General features: G+C 40.4%; 3 protein-coding genes across 3 annotated transcripts; 1 reads left to right on the forward strand and 2 right to left on the reverse strand.

The window, feature by feature from the left end:
- Nucleotides 1–4,085: 4,085 nt before the first annotated feature.
- folr (folate receptor) lies at nucleotides 4,086–7,344 on the reverse strand (the record flags this gene model as incomplete). The annotated part of the gene is made up of 5 exons (XM_082501825.1): nucleotides 7,211–7,344; nucleotides 5,253–5,383; nucleotides 4,932–5,120; nucleotides 4,549–4,684; nucleotides 4,086–4,351 (listed from the first exon to the last, which is right to left on the reverse strand). Exons 2-5 carry the CDS (start codon nucleotides 5,379–5,381, stop codon nucleotides 4,086–4,088), a joined length of 720 nt encoding a protein of 239 aa, XP_082357951.1. The 5' UTR covers nucleotides 5,382–5,383; nucleotides 7,211–7,344.
- Nucleotides 7,345–9,725: 2,381 nt separating this feature from the next.
- Nucleotides 9,726–12,017, forward strand: anapc15 (anaphase promoting complex subunit 15). Its single transcript, XM_082503009.1, has 5 exons — nucleotides 9,726–9,834; nucleotides 10,062–10,183; nucleotides 10,743–10,802; nucleotides 10,907–11,047; nucleotides 11,221–12,017. The coding sequence occupies exons 2-5, from the start codon at nucleotides 10,064–10,066 to the stop codon at nucleotides 11,266–11,268; spliced, it is 369 nt and encodes a 122-aa protein (XP_082359135.1). The 5' UTR covers nucleotides 9,726–9,834; nucleotides 10,062–10,063; the 3' UTR covers nucleotides 11,269–12,017.
- A 276-nt stretch (nucleotides 12,018–12,293) lies between these two features.
- tomt (transmembrane O-methyltransferase) lies at nucleotides 12,294–18,895 on the reverse strand. The gene is made up of 6 exons (XM_082504213.1): nucleotides 18,238–18,895; nucleotides 16,847–16,927; nucleotides 13,661–13,930; nucleotides 13,360–13,556; nucleotides 13,071–13,193; nucleotides 12,294–12,921 (listed from the first exon to the last, which is right to left on the reverse strand). Exons 1-6 carry the CDS (start codon nucleotides 18,749–18,751, stop codon nucleotides 12,724–12,726), a joined length of 1,383 nt encoding a protein of 460 aa, XP_082360339.1. The 5' UTR covers nucleotides 18,752–18,895; the 3' UTR covers nucleotides 12,294–12,723.
- Between the last annotated feature and the right edge of the window lie 644 nt (nucleotides 18,896–19,539).

Genomic DNA, 19,539 nt, shown 5'->3' on the forward strand with positions numbered 1-19,539 from the left:
GCCTCTCTCCACTTCAAGAGAAATATTTGGCTTTACTCCACTACAAAGCTTAAGATATTGGTTTTATACACATCAATAAACAGTATATAATGCATTAATACAGTATATTATGGCTCAAATGATCGGCACCTTAACAATCTGCAATCTTAAAGTGCTTTGTAGACCTTTGAGGTAAGTACCATAACTACTAAACACTTTGGGTACAGTATTGGCTGTTGTACTTGGATAAGTTTTTCCTATGAGATTACTAACATTTAAAATGTGGTTTAGATGTTTTTTTCCAAAGTGATGAGTAGTAGTTTTTCATTCAAGTTATTAAAAAGCTTTCAGTAACTGAAAGACACACTCCTACTCTTGTGTCCCGGTCACTTAGCCTGCATAGTCAAAGCCTTGACTAATGCCAGAGGGCTTTCCTCTTTGAATATCAGTGTGACCTACAGCCACTGAGGAGGCCCAGCTGCAGTCATTTCTCAGCCCAAGCTTAAATCCAGTTATGCAATCCTTTTCTTTTCCAGACCACACACATTCACATGCACTCCCACAAGGTGTAACTGCCCACCTAAGGGCCAGTCTCACAAACCACAGGAGTAACCCAGCATTTTGAAATATTTGCTCGTTACTCTGATTTAGCCTTTTTCCCCTGCCCAGAATCAAGTCTGACTCTTGAAGGATGTTATGGAACAAGCAAGAATATGGGCATAAAGCGAGCGAGAGAGAGTGAGAGTTGGGCAGAGCAACGTGTGTTGCCAATGACCTCAGAAAAGCTGAGTATTAATAGCCACGGGGACAGCAGCCATCCCAGTGCTATTTCTGGTTATGGCATCACACTGTGTGTGTGAGATGAATGTGAAACTGTAAAAGTGTGTGGCTTAACAATGTGTCTGCATGCGGCGATCATAAAAGCATATTGCAAGATGTCTCATGAGTTTAAAACTACACTGTCAGCAAAATGTAGCGTAAATAACTCATTCTTGTCTTTTTGGCTAACCACAATTGTCTGCTGCAGTTGTTACAGCACACAGCACACCAGTAATGGCCATTGCTGGGCAACACAGGAAAGACAACTTCATAGACACTTGATTCTTGAGATTTTAAGCCTGTGGAGGCCAAATTACTGGCTATTTCTTAGTACTCCACAATGTTAGCGTCATTTGTTATTGTAATTCACTGATGCCACACTTTTAGCTTTAGTTTCTCTGTTTACTCTTTGATATTCACATGCAGAATTTGCTGACATTTAGAGAAATGTATCTCCTTTATTATCTGTAAAACATTTTGTCTACCACTGACTGTAACTCTGCTGCTTTGTAGGCATTAATTAGCCCAGTTTAGTTGCGTAGAGTAGCTAATGGTTGCTGGTGTCAGGGGAATGTTGCAATTGGTATCATTTTTAACATGATGAAATGCAAAAACTCCATTAATATTTCAAGAATGGCTTTTTAAATTATTTCTTAGTGGACTGATTGTCTTTATACTGTCTTTATACTCACCTGCAGTCACTTTATGTACACCTGTTCCGCAGGTTGTGAACAAAATGATCTAATAAGCCATCATGTGACAGAAACTCAGTGTGTTTAGGCATATAGGCATGATCAAGTGGAGTTCAAGCTGAACATCAGAATGAGGAAACAAGGTGATTTAAATGACTTTGAATGTGGCATGATTGTTGGTGCCAGCTAATCTGAACATTTAAGAAAATGTTTTCCCCACATAAATGTCTCTAAGGTTTGCAAAGCATGGTCTGTAAAACAGGAAATATCCAGCCAACGGCAGGTCTCTGAGTGAATGTCAGAGGTCAAAGGAGAGTGGCCAGACTGAGGCTGCATCTGAGGCTTCACACAGTGTCAGCAAAATTGGACAAAAGAAGTTTGGAAAAACATTTAGATCATGGGATGGATCAGAATCTGGTCTAAACATCATGAAAGCATGGATCCATCTGTCTTGGTCAAACACTGGGTTGTTTGGTGTTTATCAGTCTCATCAGTCACTGTTTAAACGTAGCTGTTTCTGCTCCCAGCCTCCACCAGATTATCAGCCTCCTCATCAGGTTGTTTTGCAACACCTTTGTTAACTTACCCTCTCAGTGTGTTAGTGCTCTTTCGCCACATTTCTAGTTCCTCCTGGCTACATATGTATGCATAATTTTCTCAGGGATTAATAAAAGTCTGATTCTGGCTAAATAAGTGGTCTTCACATGTGCAGAACGAAACTGTTTCCTTTCTGCTGGTCAACTTCTACTGTAAAACTGTTTTGGAGCTCTCACCTCATTTCACCACATGCCTGCTCTCCTCTATCAATGTCCACCTCTCCTGGAAAAGAACCAATGGGCCAACTCCCCAGGGTCCCCTCAGCGGTACCCCTCAGTTACAGATTCCCTCTGAGTGGTACTATTGGTCTGACCAGCCCTTGGTACCATCCTGCCTGACATCAATGGTTCAGGGTGCTTTTGATAACTTAGTGGTGTGGGGGATAGTTCCTTGGCACACTTTGGCATCCTTAGTACCAACTGAGCACAATTTAAACACCACACCCTTCCTGACTATTGTTGCTGACAATGCCATGCCCCTTTATGACCATGGTGTATCCATCTTCTGATGACTGCTTCCAGCTGGACAATGCTCCATGTCACAAAACTCAAGTCATCTCAAACTGATTTGTATAGCATGACAAAGAGTTCACTGTGCTCAGAGTCCCTCCACTGTCACCAGATCTAAATCCAATAAAGTACTGTTAGGGTGTGGGATGTGGTGGCACAAATCTGCAGCATCTGCATGATGATGTCATGGTAATATGTACCAAAATCTCTCAGGAATGTGTCTTTAAAGCAGTTGTGATTGAGCGGGCACTGAGTGTACTTTGTTTACCATAAAGAACCAACATAATTTGGCAAAAATTTGGCAAACCGTCTTCTGTAATTCAAACTCTTATAGAAGTTCTGTGGGTGTTGTTTATGCTGTCAGAAGAAACAGGAAAGACTAGGGTGAGATACACAGACTAAACTCGATATGCTAAATTAACAGTGGTATCACGAGGAAGGGTGTTGTTATCAGTACGTTAAACACAACAAGTTATAGTTATAGTTTTTTCAAGTACTTATATGAAGTCTTGATTAAGTACAGGGTACATAAAATATGCATCTCAGTTTGATCCTTAAGCCTCCAAAGGCATCCGTGGTTACATTTTAACCAATCAAAAGCCTTTATCAGAGACCTGATGGAGCACATTCACATGCGGCATTGATAGGCACACATCAAACACGTGTACACATGGAGGGAGTTAGGCTCTCACTCTTTTTCTCTGTCTTTCTCTCTCTGCCACAAACACACACACTCAGGGGACTGGAACCCCATAATTACCGAGCAGCAGAGCCCACTAACCACTGGCTGGCCCCGGACTGATCATGTGATGGTGCGATCACTGGGGCCCAGCACGGAGAAACATTTTCCCAGGGTCAGTTTTACAGTTTCCCTCCTGGTCATTGAGGTTGTGAAGGGGTTATTAAGCTGATCCATAGACTGCACTTAAGAGAAATATCATTCCAGAGCTGTGCAGTAATACAGAATGTGGCATGTGTCTCTTCATGGCTTCTCCAGGAGCACAAGTTTATTTTTGTTTTATTTCCCCTGTCCACACAGATCTTTGATTGTACAGCACTTGTCTGGACACAAAATTGCTGTGTTGGCTGATGAAATTATAATCTTGTTCTTTATGTCTGTTTTCTCTTTTTTTTATCCTGAAGAGGAAGACAAAAAAAGAGAACTGCCAGCTGCTCCCCACAGTAATGAGAGTAGATGAAACAAGTTTTATGTATTGAGCATTATTAACTGATTTGGACTTCTGATGGTGATTATGCTGCTGTTTAAACTAATTACCTAGTATATTCCCAAGCAGGTAACTTTTGTTATCAGAATATTTTTTGCATCATCAATACCTGACATTTTCTAGTTGATGAATTTTACTAGAATGCCAGCCAAAGGGGTCTTACTGTATATGAAGTGGCTCAGGGACTGACAGAAAGGTTTAAGAAATCTGTTTTAATTCAAGGTGATACAGCAATGGTCAGAAATATTAATTTTAATGAATCATTACAGAGAGAGAGATGTGACAGCCAGGAAGAGCAGTGTTGGCAGAGCAGAGCTTTGCTGTTGCTGCCCATTGTTGAGGTAGTACTCAGCAACCTTCTTGTTGGGGTTTGTGCCGGTGAACCAGAGCTGCATGCATTTCCCAGAGGTTTTGGTGTATGTGGTATAGATGTAAGAGTTGGACCAGATTTCTTCACACATGGATTTGGGTGTGGGAAAAACATCAGTCCACTTACTGCACTTGCTACCTTCAGGACATTTGTTGATACCTGTGACAGAATTGAATACATTTGATAAATTTTAATAGTGTTGTTTCTGCATAGATGTAAATGTAAAAGCAACAACAACAAAAAATCTCTGTGTGAAAATGTTTTTGCAAAACTGGGAATATGCTTGCTGTGGTTTATAAGAGAAATGCAAGCGCAAACATGCATGTCTGCTTTGCTTTTCCAAGTGTGGGCCCCACCTGAGCTCCAGTCCCATCCCTTGTGCCAGTTAGTTTTGCAGGTGAAATCATTCTTGCAGTCTTCCCACCAGGTTTCACAGTCCTCCTTACATAAAGGCACATCTAAGATGCGCTCCTTACGCCAGCTCTGATCCACCTACACAAATGCACACCATTGGCTGATTAGTATAATCAGTAATGAACTAAATAAGCCCCTTTCCCTCATAGTTCTAACTACTGCGTGTATGTATATATATATATATATATATATATATATATATTCTGTTTCCTCAGTTTGAACAACAGACCATTTCTGTCCTTTCAACTTCCTGTGCTGCCATCTAGTGACAAAAATATAGACAAACATTAGACACTCAAATGCACACGTGGATGAGAATACTCACTGGTTGTATCCAGGGTCCCAAGTGTGGTGAGCACTCATAAAAACAAGTGTCCTGGATGAAATGTTTTTTGCACTCCTTGCTCATACTGCCACAGTGATTCCAGTTGAAGTTGTAGAGATAGGAGGCATCGTCATGGGCTTCTGCAGAGGTGTTGGCTGTGCAGCATGCATTATCTCGCCATGGAGAGCACTGGAAAAAGGAAACCAGAATCACTTTATGGATTTAGAACTAAAAAAAATGTTTTTTCCACCAAGCTCCTTGGGGTTTAAATCAAGACAAGAAGGGAAACGTTAGCGACAGTGCTATGTTTGCAATTATCACCTGCTGGTACAGTTGTCCCTCAGGGCCAGGCTCTGTTTTGTGATGTTTTGCATCCATGCACATGTTCAGTTTGTCCAGAGACATGGCTCCACCAGAGAGGGCAAGCAGCAAGGCCAGGACGGACCACATGACTGTAGGGGAGGGAAGCATCAACAGCAGGTTGTGGGAAAAATCTTAATACTGCTTATAAAGAGGCCAATAATGGGAAGAAGGAAATAGTATGGGATAGCAGCCAACTCCCTGTGACCTCTAACCCGAGTCTGACGAACAGCATTTTACTGACCTTAGTTAATTTTCTACCATCAGCAGGCAGGTGTCTGGATTGTTTGGTCATAGGTACTAATTTAATATTTTAACAGTATTTACAGTATTTAACAGCCCTGGTGTAGATCTCTTTCAGTAACAGACCTAGTGACAAAGTTTAGAGTTTATGGTAATCCGGACAGTCCTTGTTTTTGCTTTTTTTGTAAGAAGACAACCTGAATTCTCCAAAGCTATAGAACTCCAAACTGGACAAAAAATTTACAAGGAAGAACAGCTAAGCAAAGCTGATTGATGTGGTGATGACTTAATAAGGGCTGGGTATCCATTTCGATTCCGATTCACAAAGTCCCGATTCGATTAGATCCCCGATTCCATTCAATTCGATTCAATTTTGACTCAGACAGTGAGAAATATCATAATTGTCATCATTTATCAGTACATATCCATATTTTTATATCTATGTCTAAAAACAAAGCTGAAACTTGTGAGACTTTACCAGAGGTTACCAGAGTAATAATGAACATCACTGGAGATGCCTCTGTGTAAGTGGGGATAAAACTTAGAAAAACATGAAGGAGATTTTCTTGGCCTGGCTTTTTATAGCAGATAACCTTTAAAAATATTCTGCAGTAGGCAAAAGAGAAGAAAACCATGAATCAACAGATGAACATTAAACTTCTTAAAATTATGCCGAATTGCAAAACGCTCTCTAATAAAACCTCTGTAACTTTGCTTTGCTTTGTTCAGCATCAGGTAAATTTCTTTATTGAACAGCAGAAATTAGGTTTTCTTGTCGGTGGTCATTTTTTAAAAAAACCCCCAAAAATCCAAAAACCAAAACAAACAAAAAGCGGCTGACAGCACTGAACACAACGGTAGACTGGTGCATAATAAGCAAGCGAATAATGCAGAAAACAGAGATATTTCATGGTAAACTGGGCTCTTGAGTACACTGAGAAAGAGCTGTGCAGGAAGTTTGATTTTATTGTGGTGGAAGCAAAAGAGCAAAAGTAAGAGGGAATTCATGACGATGTTTATCAAACGTGAAGCATAGTTTTGATCTTCTTTTGCAGCTGGTTCAGTGAATTGTGGCCAGAGAGTAATGAAACCTCCAGCTTCATAATCTTTCAGATGTCGGTTTTCAGCACCGACGGCACACACGTGGACACGATCCACACTTTGTGTTCACTTCTTTTTGTGGAATCCGTTTACCTGCACTTTGTGAACTTTTTATCCAGAAAGGTGCTATATAAATAATACTTTACTTACTTTCTTTTACTTACTCTGTCCCACGTGTGATTTTTCTCTCTGCTAATCTGACTTTTGGGTTCTTTTAAATACTAAATATAAGACATGAGGAAGTTTTACCCACAATACCGCAACAAATAAAGTGTGGCTCCTGAATGCAGCATAAAAATGCAAAAGGACACAATGTAAGCTATAAAGTGAACTCTGTCAGAGAGCAAATGTGTCTCTACACCTTTTTGCGTTTAAAAGCCAAACATTAAAAAACATGAAAGATAAACTTGTCAACGATTTTGTAAAGCTCTAATCATCATATATAGATAAAATAATCCATATGCATGTAAATAGAAGTAGCTGTGTATTATCGTATAGTTTAGAAATACAAAGTAGATGCAGCTGTGGTGAAAATTCATTTAGAGACAAAGTAATAATGAACAAATTCCCTTTACCTTTGGATTTGGTGATGACTCCTTCTTGAAGGGATGATCCTACAAAGCTGTATCTGCAGATGCCCTTTAACACACTTCTCAAGACCAAACAAGAATTTCCAAACACAGATTTGTGCCCGACTGCGTGTTTGTGTGTGTGCACGCGTCTGACTGTGTGGGTAGAGTGTGAGCGAATGAATGTGAAAACTTGCTGTGCTTTTGACTAATTAGTTTTCAAAGTCCAAAGTCCATATGAAGTGTGCGTGTGTGTGTGTGTGTGTGTGTGTGTTTAAGATGTGACAAATTCAAAGACACCCCCACCTCCAATGATACGGGTATCCAGGTCTGGGTCCCCTGGTCCCTTCAGAGTGGTGGGTCACTTTGAATGACTATAATTACCATGTTCTCAGTTATCTCCATTATCCTATGATGAAATACTTCTGGCCTGATTGGACTAGTATTCTTCAGGTGATTATGCCTGCGTCTGCAAGGTACAAGAGGTCACTAAACTACTCTCATAATTATGAAAATGAAGTCAGTTATATTTTATGGCTTTCACAATCACATGCACTCAGTCAACATCTATGGGAGATTTTGGACCACCATCTAAGACATTCCTCTCCACTGCCATCATAAACACCAAGGGCGGGACTATCTCATAGAAGAGTGATATTGCATCTGGTCAGATAACTGTAGAACCAGTGCCAGGCTATCTATAAGCTATTTTAACACTCTTGATGTCGGATTTTTCTTTAATTTGTTACCAGTCAGCAGTTCCTGTGAGCATGTGATTTTCCAGTTTTATAACATCTGGCCATGAAGAATATCAGTCTTATCTCAAGGAGAATATCAGTCTTATCTCAAGGTTTAACCTGCTCACCACCACCCTGTTGTGACAGGGCAGCGTGACCTGGGATGACAATAAGAAGATCAAAAGGATGGTAAGTAAGTACTTTTAGTGCTCTCACCATGACAAAGAAAAAAGAAACTTTACATACACCCTCAAGAGGGTAATTTCTTTGCATGTGCATGAATGTGCTTATACTTGAGGTTAACGCTCTGAACCTACTGATAAGAATGTTCAACTTCAGCAGCATTTACAGAAACCAGCCGTGAACTACGACAAAAATTCTGTTATCTCAGCAGCTTCCTATAGTTTGAAAGAGTGTTTGTGTTATGGGTTGCTTAAAGCTGATATACACTAATCACATAATACACAATACTACTGCTACTACTACTACTAATAATAATATATGGCAGATGCTACTCTTCCAGACAGATACAGTACTGTGCAAAAGTCTTTACTCACCTCTCATTTTACTCACTACTTTTTTTCAGTCACTTTGTTACCAGCAACATGCCACAAAAATGCATTATTTATTCCCATTTATTCAGTCGAATCTATTTGACTGGGACAAAGTAATATTTTTGCACAAGGAAGATAATTCATCTTTGAGCTATTCGCTGAAAACGTGGCATATCTCAGCTTGGTGTGCAAAAAGTCTGAGACAGGACTTGAGAGATGGTTCAATTGATCCATCTACTGTTCATCAAAGTTTCATCAGAAATGGTCTTAGTGGAAGGGTGGCTGTCGAGAAACCATTCTTAAAGAAAAGCAACAGGGAGAAAAGACAAATTGCACAAGCACCGGACTGAAAACCAGTGGAAACAGGTCTGATGGAGTGATGAATTCAAATTTGAAATTTTTAGTTTAAATCACCATTTGTACACAAGAGGTCAGGAGAGGTAAAACAGTGAGTGTCTGAAACTATCTGTAAAGCATGGTGGAGGCTATGCAAAAGGGAGCCAACATGCTGAGAGGAGCTTTGAATGTCTTTCAAGAAGCCTGGTGAACTATTCCTGAAGTCTACTTAAAGAAAGGACAAGAGCACTTGACTAAAAAAGTTCAGGCTGAAGTGCACTAAGTGGTGCAGAGGTATACACCATGATGGATTACAGCTTGTTCAGTGACCTTCTCTCCACCGCAGCTTCAAATGTGTCCAGTTTGCAGGCATTCAAAGAGCAAATCTTTCTAATCTGTTCTTTTCTAATCTAGTTTGCTGGTGTCACCAACAGTTACTATTGGAGGGCACTGGGTGTGACCAGTTCCTGAGTGACTGAAAGTCTCCATCATTTTACTGTATAGGCTGAGGGATCTCTTTATCCTCTTTTTATATGCAGCTTCTGTGTTGGTCTTCCAGTTTAACCTGTTGTTGATGATGATGATGACATCCCAGTTCTTCTTCAGCTTGTCAACACCATGTCATAAAATTAAATTAAATAAAGACAAATAACATGTTTTATTGCATATACCGATCATTAAAATAAAAACATGGTAAATGGCCTGTATTTGTATAGCGCTTTTCTAGTCCCTAAGGACCCCAAAGCGCTTTACACAACCTGTCATCCACCCATTCACACACATTAATATCGCTGTGACACATTTTAGTTAAAGCTCATTAGTGTTTCTACTTTATTTAGAACCTCTCGTGCCACAGACGTGGCTCATGCTCCGAAAAGGGAACCTTTATGGAGAGCCGCTGGAGAAAGGAGGACTCTTTATGGGTGAACACCAGCAGTTTCCGGTAAAATTTGTTTTGAATTTTTGTCGAGCCACTGACAGGGACTCAGACTGTGGATTTCGGGTAAGGTTAAGCACGAAGTTATTTTATTGTTTGATTATATCACATCATTTTCAATCCACAATATCAGGGGAGTGTTAGATTTTAGAGTCTGTGAGTCTTAAACTGGAGGACTTTTAAATCGACCGTTAATGACGTATTAGCTGTTCCTCTGTCGTTTGTTGTCTTAACGCAAACTCCGGCTTCAGTTTTCTTTCTGTTTTATGGGATTCATTTCTGTTGTGTGACAGAAATGTCCACGCTGTTTCCGTCGTTGCTGCCCCGGATAACGGAGTCTCTGTGGTTTAATCTGGACCGACCGTGTGTGGATGAGACCGAGCTGCACCAGCAAGAGCAGCAGCACCAGACCTGGGTAAAGGCTCCCCAGAGCAATTATAGACTTGTATTTTCCATCTTTATGCAATTTTTTTGCTTCCATTTCACTTACGATGAGTTTATATACTCTGCGCGTGTTAGTTTATAATTTATTAGTTTGAGTATTTGCGAAAGGCTAAAAGTCATATAGAAGTCCTGTAGTCTGCTATAATTACTGGTGGCTCTATTATTTTTCCTTTATCAGAATCAAAATAATAAATAAACTTATAAATACATCTTAATCCCAGGAGGAAATCGTTCTAACTTGAGCTATAAATGTGAAAAACAGAAAGTGTAAACACTATATATAAAAAAAGAGTAAAACTAAGGCACTCAAAGTGCAATGTTTAGTCAAAATTAAATGTTACAAAGTTAAAACAATACTTTACACAGTACGGTGTGAAAGATTGTTCAGTACTTAGCATAACTTGGACAGTATTGTCCTTTCTGAAACCTCAGATCAGTCAAGCTCCACAGCTGCAACATCTCTGGCCATAATATTGATCGTATTATGAGACTTCATACACTTTAATATGTGCAAACTGTCTCTACCGTAGCTGCAGAGCATTGCTGAGAAAGACAACAATCTGATGCCCATTGGAAAACCAATTTTTGAGGTAACGGAAAAAGATTTTTAAACACAAAATAGACACAGTGTGAAACAGACTGGTTACATACTTTGTTCCCCTCCATTCATGCTGTCTGCATTTACTGGGTGCAGGCAGGCTACGAAGAGGAGGAAGAAGAAGATGACGAAGATGAAGAAGACAGCGAGGAAGACTCAGAAGATGAAGAGGACATGCAGGACATGGATGAGATGAACGACTACAACGAGTCACCTGATGATGGCGAGATAAATGAGGTGCTTTTCTTTATGATTTGAATAATTTTTTTTCCAGGCGACAGTATCACAAACCCTACGGTCATGAGGTTTTTTAATGTTAAGACTTGGTAAAAATACATGTATCTAAATTTAATTCAGTTTCTTTCCATTACCAAAACTGCCTCTAATCTAGCTCGGTTTCTTTCTGTCAGGTGGATATGGAAGGACCAGACCAAGACCAAGACCAGTGGATGATTTAAGACAATACTGGTTTTCATCAGGCTGGCCCTGGGTTTCCACTCCATGCTTAAAATACAACTGCTGCTCTTCAGTCTCTGACATGTTTTTATGTGTGAAATTAGTGAAAGAACAATGCTGAAGAATCACCATAAGATACTTTGAGAAATCAGTGCATTTTTTCTAACTTCAATTTAATTACAATTGACAGTGTGTGACTGTGGAAAATACTTTAAACCAATCAAAGTGGCTCCAATTGTGTGGTGCTCTTAAGTAGTGTTGTTTTTGTATCAAGTCGGGAAAACCTTCACGCAGTGTTAGCAGCAGGCCCACTGATCCGTTATGTAAACCTTGAACTTTTGCTATTTACAGTTATGCAGAGCAGCGTCTGCAACCAGCAGACTAAGCATGACCATAACGTCAAGTCAGCAAAATAACTTATTGACCTATGCAAGAGTCATCCAGTTGCTTCACCATATAGTCCTGTTCTGTTTCCCAGCAGTGTTTTGTATGTTACAGAAATACCTTCAGCAGAGCATTCATAAAACCCCAGGACATGTATTCTGATCAGACACTTTTTATATTTTGAACTATGTCAGAAGCAAAAGCTGCTAACAAATATTTAAATATGAGACACAGAGTTCTGTCATGGTTATGTTGTAGAATATTTAACCATGGCATTCCCTACTTCTGCTGAAGTTGTAAATTATTTTAACTGAACCATGTTTCTGTTTTTGTGTATTTGAATTTATTAATAAAATCTAACAAGATGTGACGCGTCACTTGTAGTTCAATAAAAAGTTTGGTGAATTTTGGTGGTGGGATGGCCAAGGTTTATATAATTAGACTTTAACTGCAGGGAAGATTTTAAGAATTAATGCTTGCAGTTCAGCTGAAGGAAGACAGGTGATTAATATTAACATGTACTTTAATAAAAATTTTATTTTAATTTAGGTTTAATTTGCATTTAGATTAAATTTTGTGAGTCTCAAATTTGGGAGTAAGAAAAAAGAAGCCTTAAAAAAATTGTTTATTTGAGTCTTTTAAACAAAAGAAAAGACATGAGATGCTGAGAAGTCACAACAAAGTCCCAGTAGAATAAAAGGTGATTGGAGCATATGAGATACCTAAACTGGGGATTGTTTATATTTCTCTATATAAAAAGTGTCAGCCTTTTGTTTTAAGATTTAATTTAGCTTTGTTTTGTTTTTGTGGGTAAATGTTGCAGTAAATTATCTCTTGTGAAATCGGTGGGGCACTTGGTCAAACGGGATCTGCAGTAAACCTTGAAGCTCCTTCTTTACCCAGTATGCACTAGTGAGTTATTTTGCAAGGTATTTCTTCACAGGTTGAGCTGTATTGTTACACAGACTAGAAATTGAAACGATACCCCTTTAGATGAAGTAAGAATTTGGACATTTCTGTTTCTGAAGTGTGTGTTTGAGTAACAATATGAAATCCTGCCATGATGTCATGATCTACTTGATTCCCTGGTACACTAGCTCAGCCATCCCATCCCTGATGCCCTTGCTATACTCTAGCATGGCCCGGTGGATCTTCCATTCATACAGGCCACTCTTGCGAATATATCTAAGGAACTTTGGAGCACCAGGAAACAGCACGTTGTCTGCCAGGATAATAGATCCTTTTCCCAGTAGACCAGAGCCCTCGAGCATCTGTAACACACAGGGACAGCGAGTGAGGCAGCTGGGTGGGTAACAGTAGGAAAGCGCAAACCTTTAAGTCAAATATATAATATAATATAATATAATATAATATAATATAATATATACAAATATCCTGTCTAGTAATTTATTCTCATTACTTGCAAGTCAGGGAGGTAACATTTCTTCCAGTGGTCCATGAAGACAAAATCCAGTCTTTCTAAATTGTAGTCAGAGCGCAGCTGAGGGATCACTTCATCAGATGGATTGACAATCAGCTCCACCTGAGGAAAGCACAGCATGATTATCAAAAGTATGAAACTCTCATTGTTTAGTAAAATTAGAGTAATAAAGCCCCAAATGTATCTGGTCTTTCAGACGGCCTGCTGCACATGAAGTGTACTGAACAAAGAACATTTTTTAAATTGTTTAGATGCTTCTCTAACTCACCGTGTCATCATCAAACCCTGCCAGGCGGATGACTTTCTCAGCGATAGCGGCATTTCTCTGGTCCATCTCGATGCTGTAGAGCCTGGCGCCCAGAGGCAGAGAACGGGCAATCCGCACAGTGCTGTATCCACAGTGGGCACCCAGCTCCAGCACTGTCAGAGGGCTGTGCTCCATCAGCAGCCGGTCCAGGATCTTTCCTAAAAATCAAGGAAACCATACACGCAAATACACACCTAAAGGTGCTTTTTACTTTTTAAAACAAACAAACAAAGATTGCGTTTGCTGTGTTCAAACTCTGTACCTTTTTTAGGTCCAATGTTGCTGATGAACTCCACCTTGCTGCACCAGACATCAAAGGTGTCCAGGATACTGTCAGGGTCTCCGGGGGTGGCATGAGTGAGGACGTACTGAAAGGCACGCTCCTCTCGGCTCAGACCAGTAACGCAGTCCTTCCATATCCTGATGAGGACTGCCCGATAGAACAGCACAAAGAAGTAACGGTACCTGATAATCAGCGTCAGCAGGAGTGGAAGGAAGGCCAGAGCAATAGCAGGAGACACCATCCTAGCATCTACAGACAGAAACACACATGCACAGGTCGGTTATTTGTCAGATATATTTTAACAAAGTGAGCCCTGTATTATTTATCACAAGAAGTATAAGTAAACACTGACTACAAGGGTTTTTGAAAGATGTTTTGATTGACTGGCTCTGGAAAACCTAAAAGAGGAGACCTTTGGGAACAAATAGTCTACACACACACACACACACACACACACGTTTACAGCATGTCATTAAATTATGTCTGCTCTCTCCCATAGTTTGTGTCTTGTCTCTGTGTGCTCCTCTTTTCTCTCTCTTCTTTAACCTCACCCACCACTCGGTCGCGGCTGATGGCTGCGCCTGCTTGAGTCAAATTCTGCTGGAAGTATCTATCTTCGGCCTGGTGTTTGCCATAGGGGATCATTAAATTGGTGTTTTTGTGAACTGGCAAGTCCTTTAATACCTGAAGTATACTTGTTGCTCTAATTCTGATTCCCACAGAATTTATGCACCTGCAACACCTTATAAAAGCACTGAATCATTTTGATTTCATGGTCAACAGCATAAACAGAGAAAATATTACTACTCAACTTCAATTTAACATTGATCGGTGTCTTAGACAACACTGGGCGTGCGTTCCTTTAAAATTTAGAAATTCCATGATTGGCACAAGGGAATTTATATTATTGCATTTTTTCTTAGCTCAGGTTCATTGAGGAAGGCACTTGTCTTTTTTAAATAAACATCAACTGATGTTCTCATAAAAATAAAGAATCATAATTCAGGGGCAGTGGTATCACTCTCCAAACTACAAAACCACTTACTTATTCTGTTTATGCACTATGTGCTTAAACTATGATGTACTGGCACGTAAAACAACAACAGAAGGTAATACTGCACTGGATTAAGAAAAATTTCCCAAAGTGTGTCTCTGTTGTACATTTTTCAGTAACGTAGTCTGGTTTAGCTTTTAAATATGACCTAAGCTGTAAGTAAGGACAACAAGGACGCAGAAAAGCCACAATTTTCATTTAATCATTATTTCTTTACAGCAAAGAAATAAATGTACATACACAGGAAACTTTTAATAATTAAAACACTGTGATCTTTATCTGTAATCACAAAATATTTCTGAGCTGAATGAACTTCTAATACTCATGTATGCAAAATGACATCTGCACAGAAACAGGTGTAGCCGCCATAGTCTCGTGCTAAATGTGAAAGAAAGTACTGTGCCGCTCTAGATGTTTCTACTGCCCCACATAAGTGTAGACTTCACCGACTTTCTGCATCACACTGAACAGAATCCATGTTACTCGGAAAGAAAAGACAAACTTACCTGTTTAATAAAAAGCAGAGTAGACTTTGAAAGGTGGCACTTGAGCTGAGGCAGGTGCAGAAACACAGAGAGAAGAGCGTGTGTGTTTAAGAGAAGCTCAGAGACACAAGGCTGTGAATAATTTATGTATCACGTGCATGACAGTATATATATATCCTATAAATATTCCCATTTAACAGAAAAAAACTACAACTGTTTAACATCAGGTTTTGCCATTTTTCATGTGACATGAAGAAACCAGTATATTTAAAAAAAATAAAATACAAATAAAATGAGCAACAGGAGAAACAAGGGCAGTGTGAAACTGACATTTGATATCTCAAGTTAACGTCAACAGGTGTGCGTCTCTGTGCGGAGTCCAATTTCTTTCTTTACTAAGTCATGATGGAAGGATCAAGAAAAACCTTATTGATGTATCAAGTAAAATACAAGATTAAAAAAATAAATTGAAGTAAACAGATAAATATATTGCTTGTGTGTGCATGGACATGTCACCACAGAGAGGGGAGATCGGTCTCCACCACAGCGATCATTACAAAAAGATCTCTTAATTCAGTGAATAATTTGATAATGGAGACAAAATGTAACTCATTTATGTACAAAAAATATATATATAAAAATAAAATGCAATGTTCCTGCCGGTATGATTTTGGGTGGTTCAGCAGTGTACACAAACACCAGCTCTCTTATCTTTGTTGATGAGGTGATGATCATTTGTAAAGTCTCTGGCTTCTCATTTTGGTAAAAATAATGCTCCGTTTTAATGGAGGAAACTCAGTGACAATAATAATGCAAGGATACATTTTGTAACAAATCAAGATGATGCTGTGGTTTAATAAAAAAATGTTACTATTTTTTTAACGTAGCTATCTGAAACTGTCTGAACTATCAGCTGTTCACCAGTTAGCAGCTGGCTCCTTTGCTGGACTTTGTGTACATTACTGCAAAGCGCTGGTATTCACGCAGCACAATGAAAGCATCATCTGCAGGGCAGGAACAGATGTGGATGACTCGCTGTTTAAAGCTCTGCACACGGCTGCTTGAGGAGAGCTCGGATGAACTTCTTCAGCTCTTTGTCCCCTCTGCTCCACCTCACCAGTCGAGTCAGCACCAGTCTTCCCTCTTCAGCCTGAGCAAGGGAAAGGTACCATCCACCTTTCCCCACCTTTTTTCCTCTTTTTGTCAGTTTCTTATCCATCTGCACCTCCTCTTGACTTTTCTCCTCATTCTCGTCACTCTCTGCAGAGTCTAAACCAGGACAGTTACACGTGCCGCCTTCTTGGAGCCACAAAGCGCTGTGGGCCATGGCGCCTCCGACTCCTTCTGCTTTCTCAGCCCCTCCCCCCGCCCATCTCAGGATGCGACTGCGGGCCGTAGGCACCAGCTGAAGGTCACCCCCCACTGTCATCATGCTGCCCAGACGCATCTTAAATGCTACGACAGAGACACGGAGAACACTATTCAACAGGTGTCACTTCATGCATGTTGTAAATCACCCAGTCTCTGTGACTAGATAAGCTGTCCTGTTTTTGCAAGAGAAATTGCATGCTACAAAAGAAAAGGATGCATTTGGAGCCCACGTTATCTATAACACTTTGTTCTCACCATATGGACTGTGGCAGAAGTTTTCCTGGATGTCAATCTCTCCTTCTGCAGCCAGACTGCAGGCTTCACAAATAACACTCCCTGGGGGGATGGAAAACGACAATGGTTAAATGATTGCAGCAGTCTGCAGTGGGGATATAAAAATAATCACCTTGGTGGAACTTTTCTCTTTTGTTTTCTTTCGTCCATTAAACCCCAGCATCAAAGCAGGCCAAACACCTTAAGGCTTCAGTAAGAACCTTAAGTAAAAGTGGATTAAATACAACTTTACAGTCTAAAGTGTCTTGAGGTGGCTGTTGTAGTGATTTGTTGCTATATAAATAAACCTGAGTTGAAACTGAATTGAATTTTTTAAATGGATGCTGTGAAAGAGGCGTGATTGCAGTACTGTAAAAATTACATTCAGGGATGAATAAAGAGTAATACTAAAACTTAAGTAAAAGTGCCAGTATATTAATGTTTTTTTAAAAATCTGTTCTAAGTAAACGTGCTGCATTTAAAGACAAAAATAAAGAAGTAATATGAGAAAAATGTAATAAAGCAGAAAAATGGCTTCAGGAAATGTAAACTACATTTATAAAAATGAAGTAAAACTACAGCACTCCAAGTGCAATGTTATTAATTAAAATGAAACACCTTTTAACAGGAGGAGACCTCTGGCACAACCAGGCTCAGGGAGGGGCCCTGACTGGTTGGGGGTGAGGAGAGGAAGACAGGACAAAAGAGAAGAGAGCCAGAGATTAATCATAACTAATGATTAAATGCAGAGAGGTGTAAACTATGTGTAAAAGCATAGTGAGTTAAAGTCCCCCAGCAGTCTGGGTCTATTGCAGTCTGACTAATGGAGGATTCAGGGTCGCCTGATCCAGACCTAAGTATAAGCTTTATCAAAAAGGAAATTTTCAAGCCTAATCTTAAAAGTAGAAAAGATGTCTGTCTTCTGAATCCAAACTGGGCGATTGTTCCACAGAGAGGGGCCTGAAAGCTGAAAGGCTCTGCCTCCCATTCTGTCCTACGAACCACGAGTACGCATGCAGTCTGAGAGAAAAGTGCCCTACTGGGTTGATACGCTACTAAGAGGATTATGATTATGGGACAAACACTTGCATTTTAAAGACTTATTAAAATCTTACATGAAACACTAGAAGAGCTTGTGAACATTTACAATGAAAAAGAAAACATGAGAAAGTTCAGTTCAGTGTTTATGAGAAGCTTTTCTGGAGTAAGTGAGCAACATTTCCTTAATGAATGCAGTGGAAATAAAGGAAAAGGATAAACTATAAGAAAAACACAGTCTAGCAAACCGCATCCTCAGAGCTGTACTTGAGTACTTGAGAACTTCCCAAAACAAAAGTGTTTTGGTGGAGAATGACACAACTTTGTGCACTGACCTTTGGGCACCTCCTCGTGCTTCGCCTCCTCTGTTTCCCGCCCATCCTGCCCCTCGGATACGGGGATGCAGAGTTCGGTTTCGTGTGGGAACCGGGTGCAGTTAAACATATAAGGCCAGGGGAAGCCGAACGCGCTCATCACTGGCACGCAGCCATCCCGTACGGCCTCGCACAGGTTCCTGCAGGGGCTGACCGGCCCGCTGACCTCCGGCAGACACATCGGAGCGAAGAGCGAGCATAGAAACTTCTTGGTGTCCCGGTGGCAGTGCTTGGAGATGAGTGGCAGCCAGGCTGCAGACTGCTGCTGGACCTCCCTCAGTGAATCATGGCCGAGCATGTTTGGAATCCACATGCTCCTGTAACCGATCCCGTGGCACAGAGACATAGTGCTCGGAATGGGTTTGCACACGGAGCGAAAAGTGGGCTTGAACCAAAGCGACGGTTCCGGAGGCGCGCTGTCAGAAGCGTGAGAAACTCCAAAGAGCGCAATGAAAGAGAGCAGAAAAACAGGCATCGTTTTGTCTACAGTCTAAAGCGCTTCTGCTCTTCTGTCTGGACTTGACCGGCATGTAGGTGTAAACAGAGAGGTGTGGAGGAAACAGGGGGTTAATGAGAGGCCAGGCGCCTCCCAGTCACAATCCCACCCCATCAAACCGCTGCTGTCTGCCTCCACGGCAGTGTCAGTGGGGGCGTAGGGATTGTTTACTTAGTTTGGGTTGTCAGTAATGTTGAAAACATTTGTGTGCAGCGCCACAAGACAGAAAGAATAAACTTCTGCAATGCTATTTGAACTTATAAGAAATATTCACCAGCCTCCAAACGTCTGTGTATTGACAATAAGGTTAGATTAGATGAAACTTTATTAATCCCTCGGGTGGGTTCCTCCGGGAAATTCTAATTCCAATAGCACAGCACCAACAGAAGTTACAGAATGTGAGCAGAAATATACCATATATACACATATATAAATACAGAGTATACAAAAGGGATGAATAGAATAAATAGGAATAAGAATACAAGGGAATTGCACATTTCAAGTATGTGAGTCTATTGCACCGTTGACTATTAACAAAAAGTATTGCACAGTGAAAAGGCACTACAGCTTAGTTGTTCCCCCCTGCTTTGTCCTCCTGTTTCCCCTCCCTCTCCCCTCCAGAGAGGAGTTAAAAATCCTTTGTGTGTGGGACAAAGGAGTTTTTAAGTCTGTTGGTTCTTGACTTTAGGAGAAGCAACCTGTCACTGAACAGACTCTTCTGGTTGTTTATGACCGTGTGCAGAGGATGCCCAGCATTGTCCATAATG

This window comes from Aulonocara stuartgranti (genome assembly GCF_965226115.1).
Source record: "Aulonocara stuartgranti genome assembly, chromosome: 14".
Classification (NCBI taxonomy): domain Eukaryota; kingdom Metazoa; phylum Chordata; class Actinopteri; order Cichliformes; family Cichlidae; genus Aulonocara; species Aulonocara stuartgranti.

What these genes read in the sequence shown, in the direction of transcription:
- anapc15 (XM_082503009.1), top strand. Translation starts at nt 10,064, where the DNA reads ATGTCCACGCTGTTTCCGTCGTTGCTGCCCCGGATAACGGAGTCTCTG. An exon ending in AGCAGCAGCACCAGACCTGG is followed by an intron (nt 10,184 to 10,742) that starts GTAAAGGCTCCC and finishes TCTCTACCGTAG; the next exon opens with CTGCAGAGCATTGCTGAGAA. An exon ending in ATGATGGCGAGATAAATGAG is followed by an intron (nt 11,048 to 11,220) that starts GTGCTTTTCTTT and finishes TCTTTCTGTCAG; the next exon opens with GTGGATATGGAAGGACCAGA.
- tomt (XM_082504213.1), bottom strand. Translation starts at nt 18,751, where the DNA reads ATGCCTGTTTTTCTGCTCTCTTTCATTGCGCTCTTTGGAGTTTCTCAC. An exon ending in CTTCTGCCACAGTCCATATG is followed by an intron (nt 13,931 to 16,846) that starts GTGAGAACAAAG and finishes TTCTGTCTGTAG; the next exon opens with ATGCTAGGATGGTGTCTCCT. An exon ending in CAGGGTTTGATGATGACACG is followed by an intron (nt 13,194 to 13,359) that starts GTGAGTTAGAGA and finishes TGCTTTCCTCAG; the next exon opens with GTGGAGCTGATTGTCAATCC.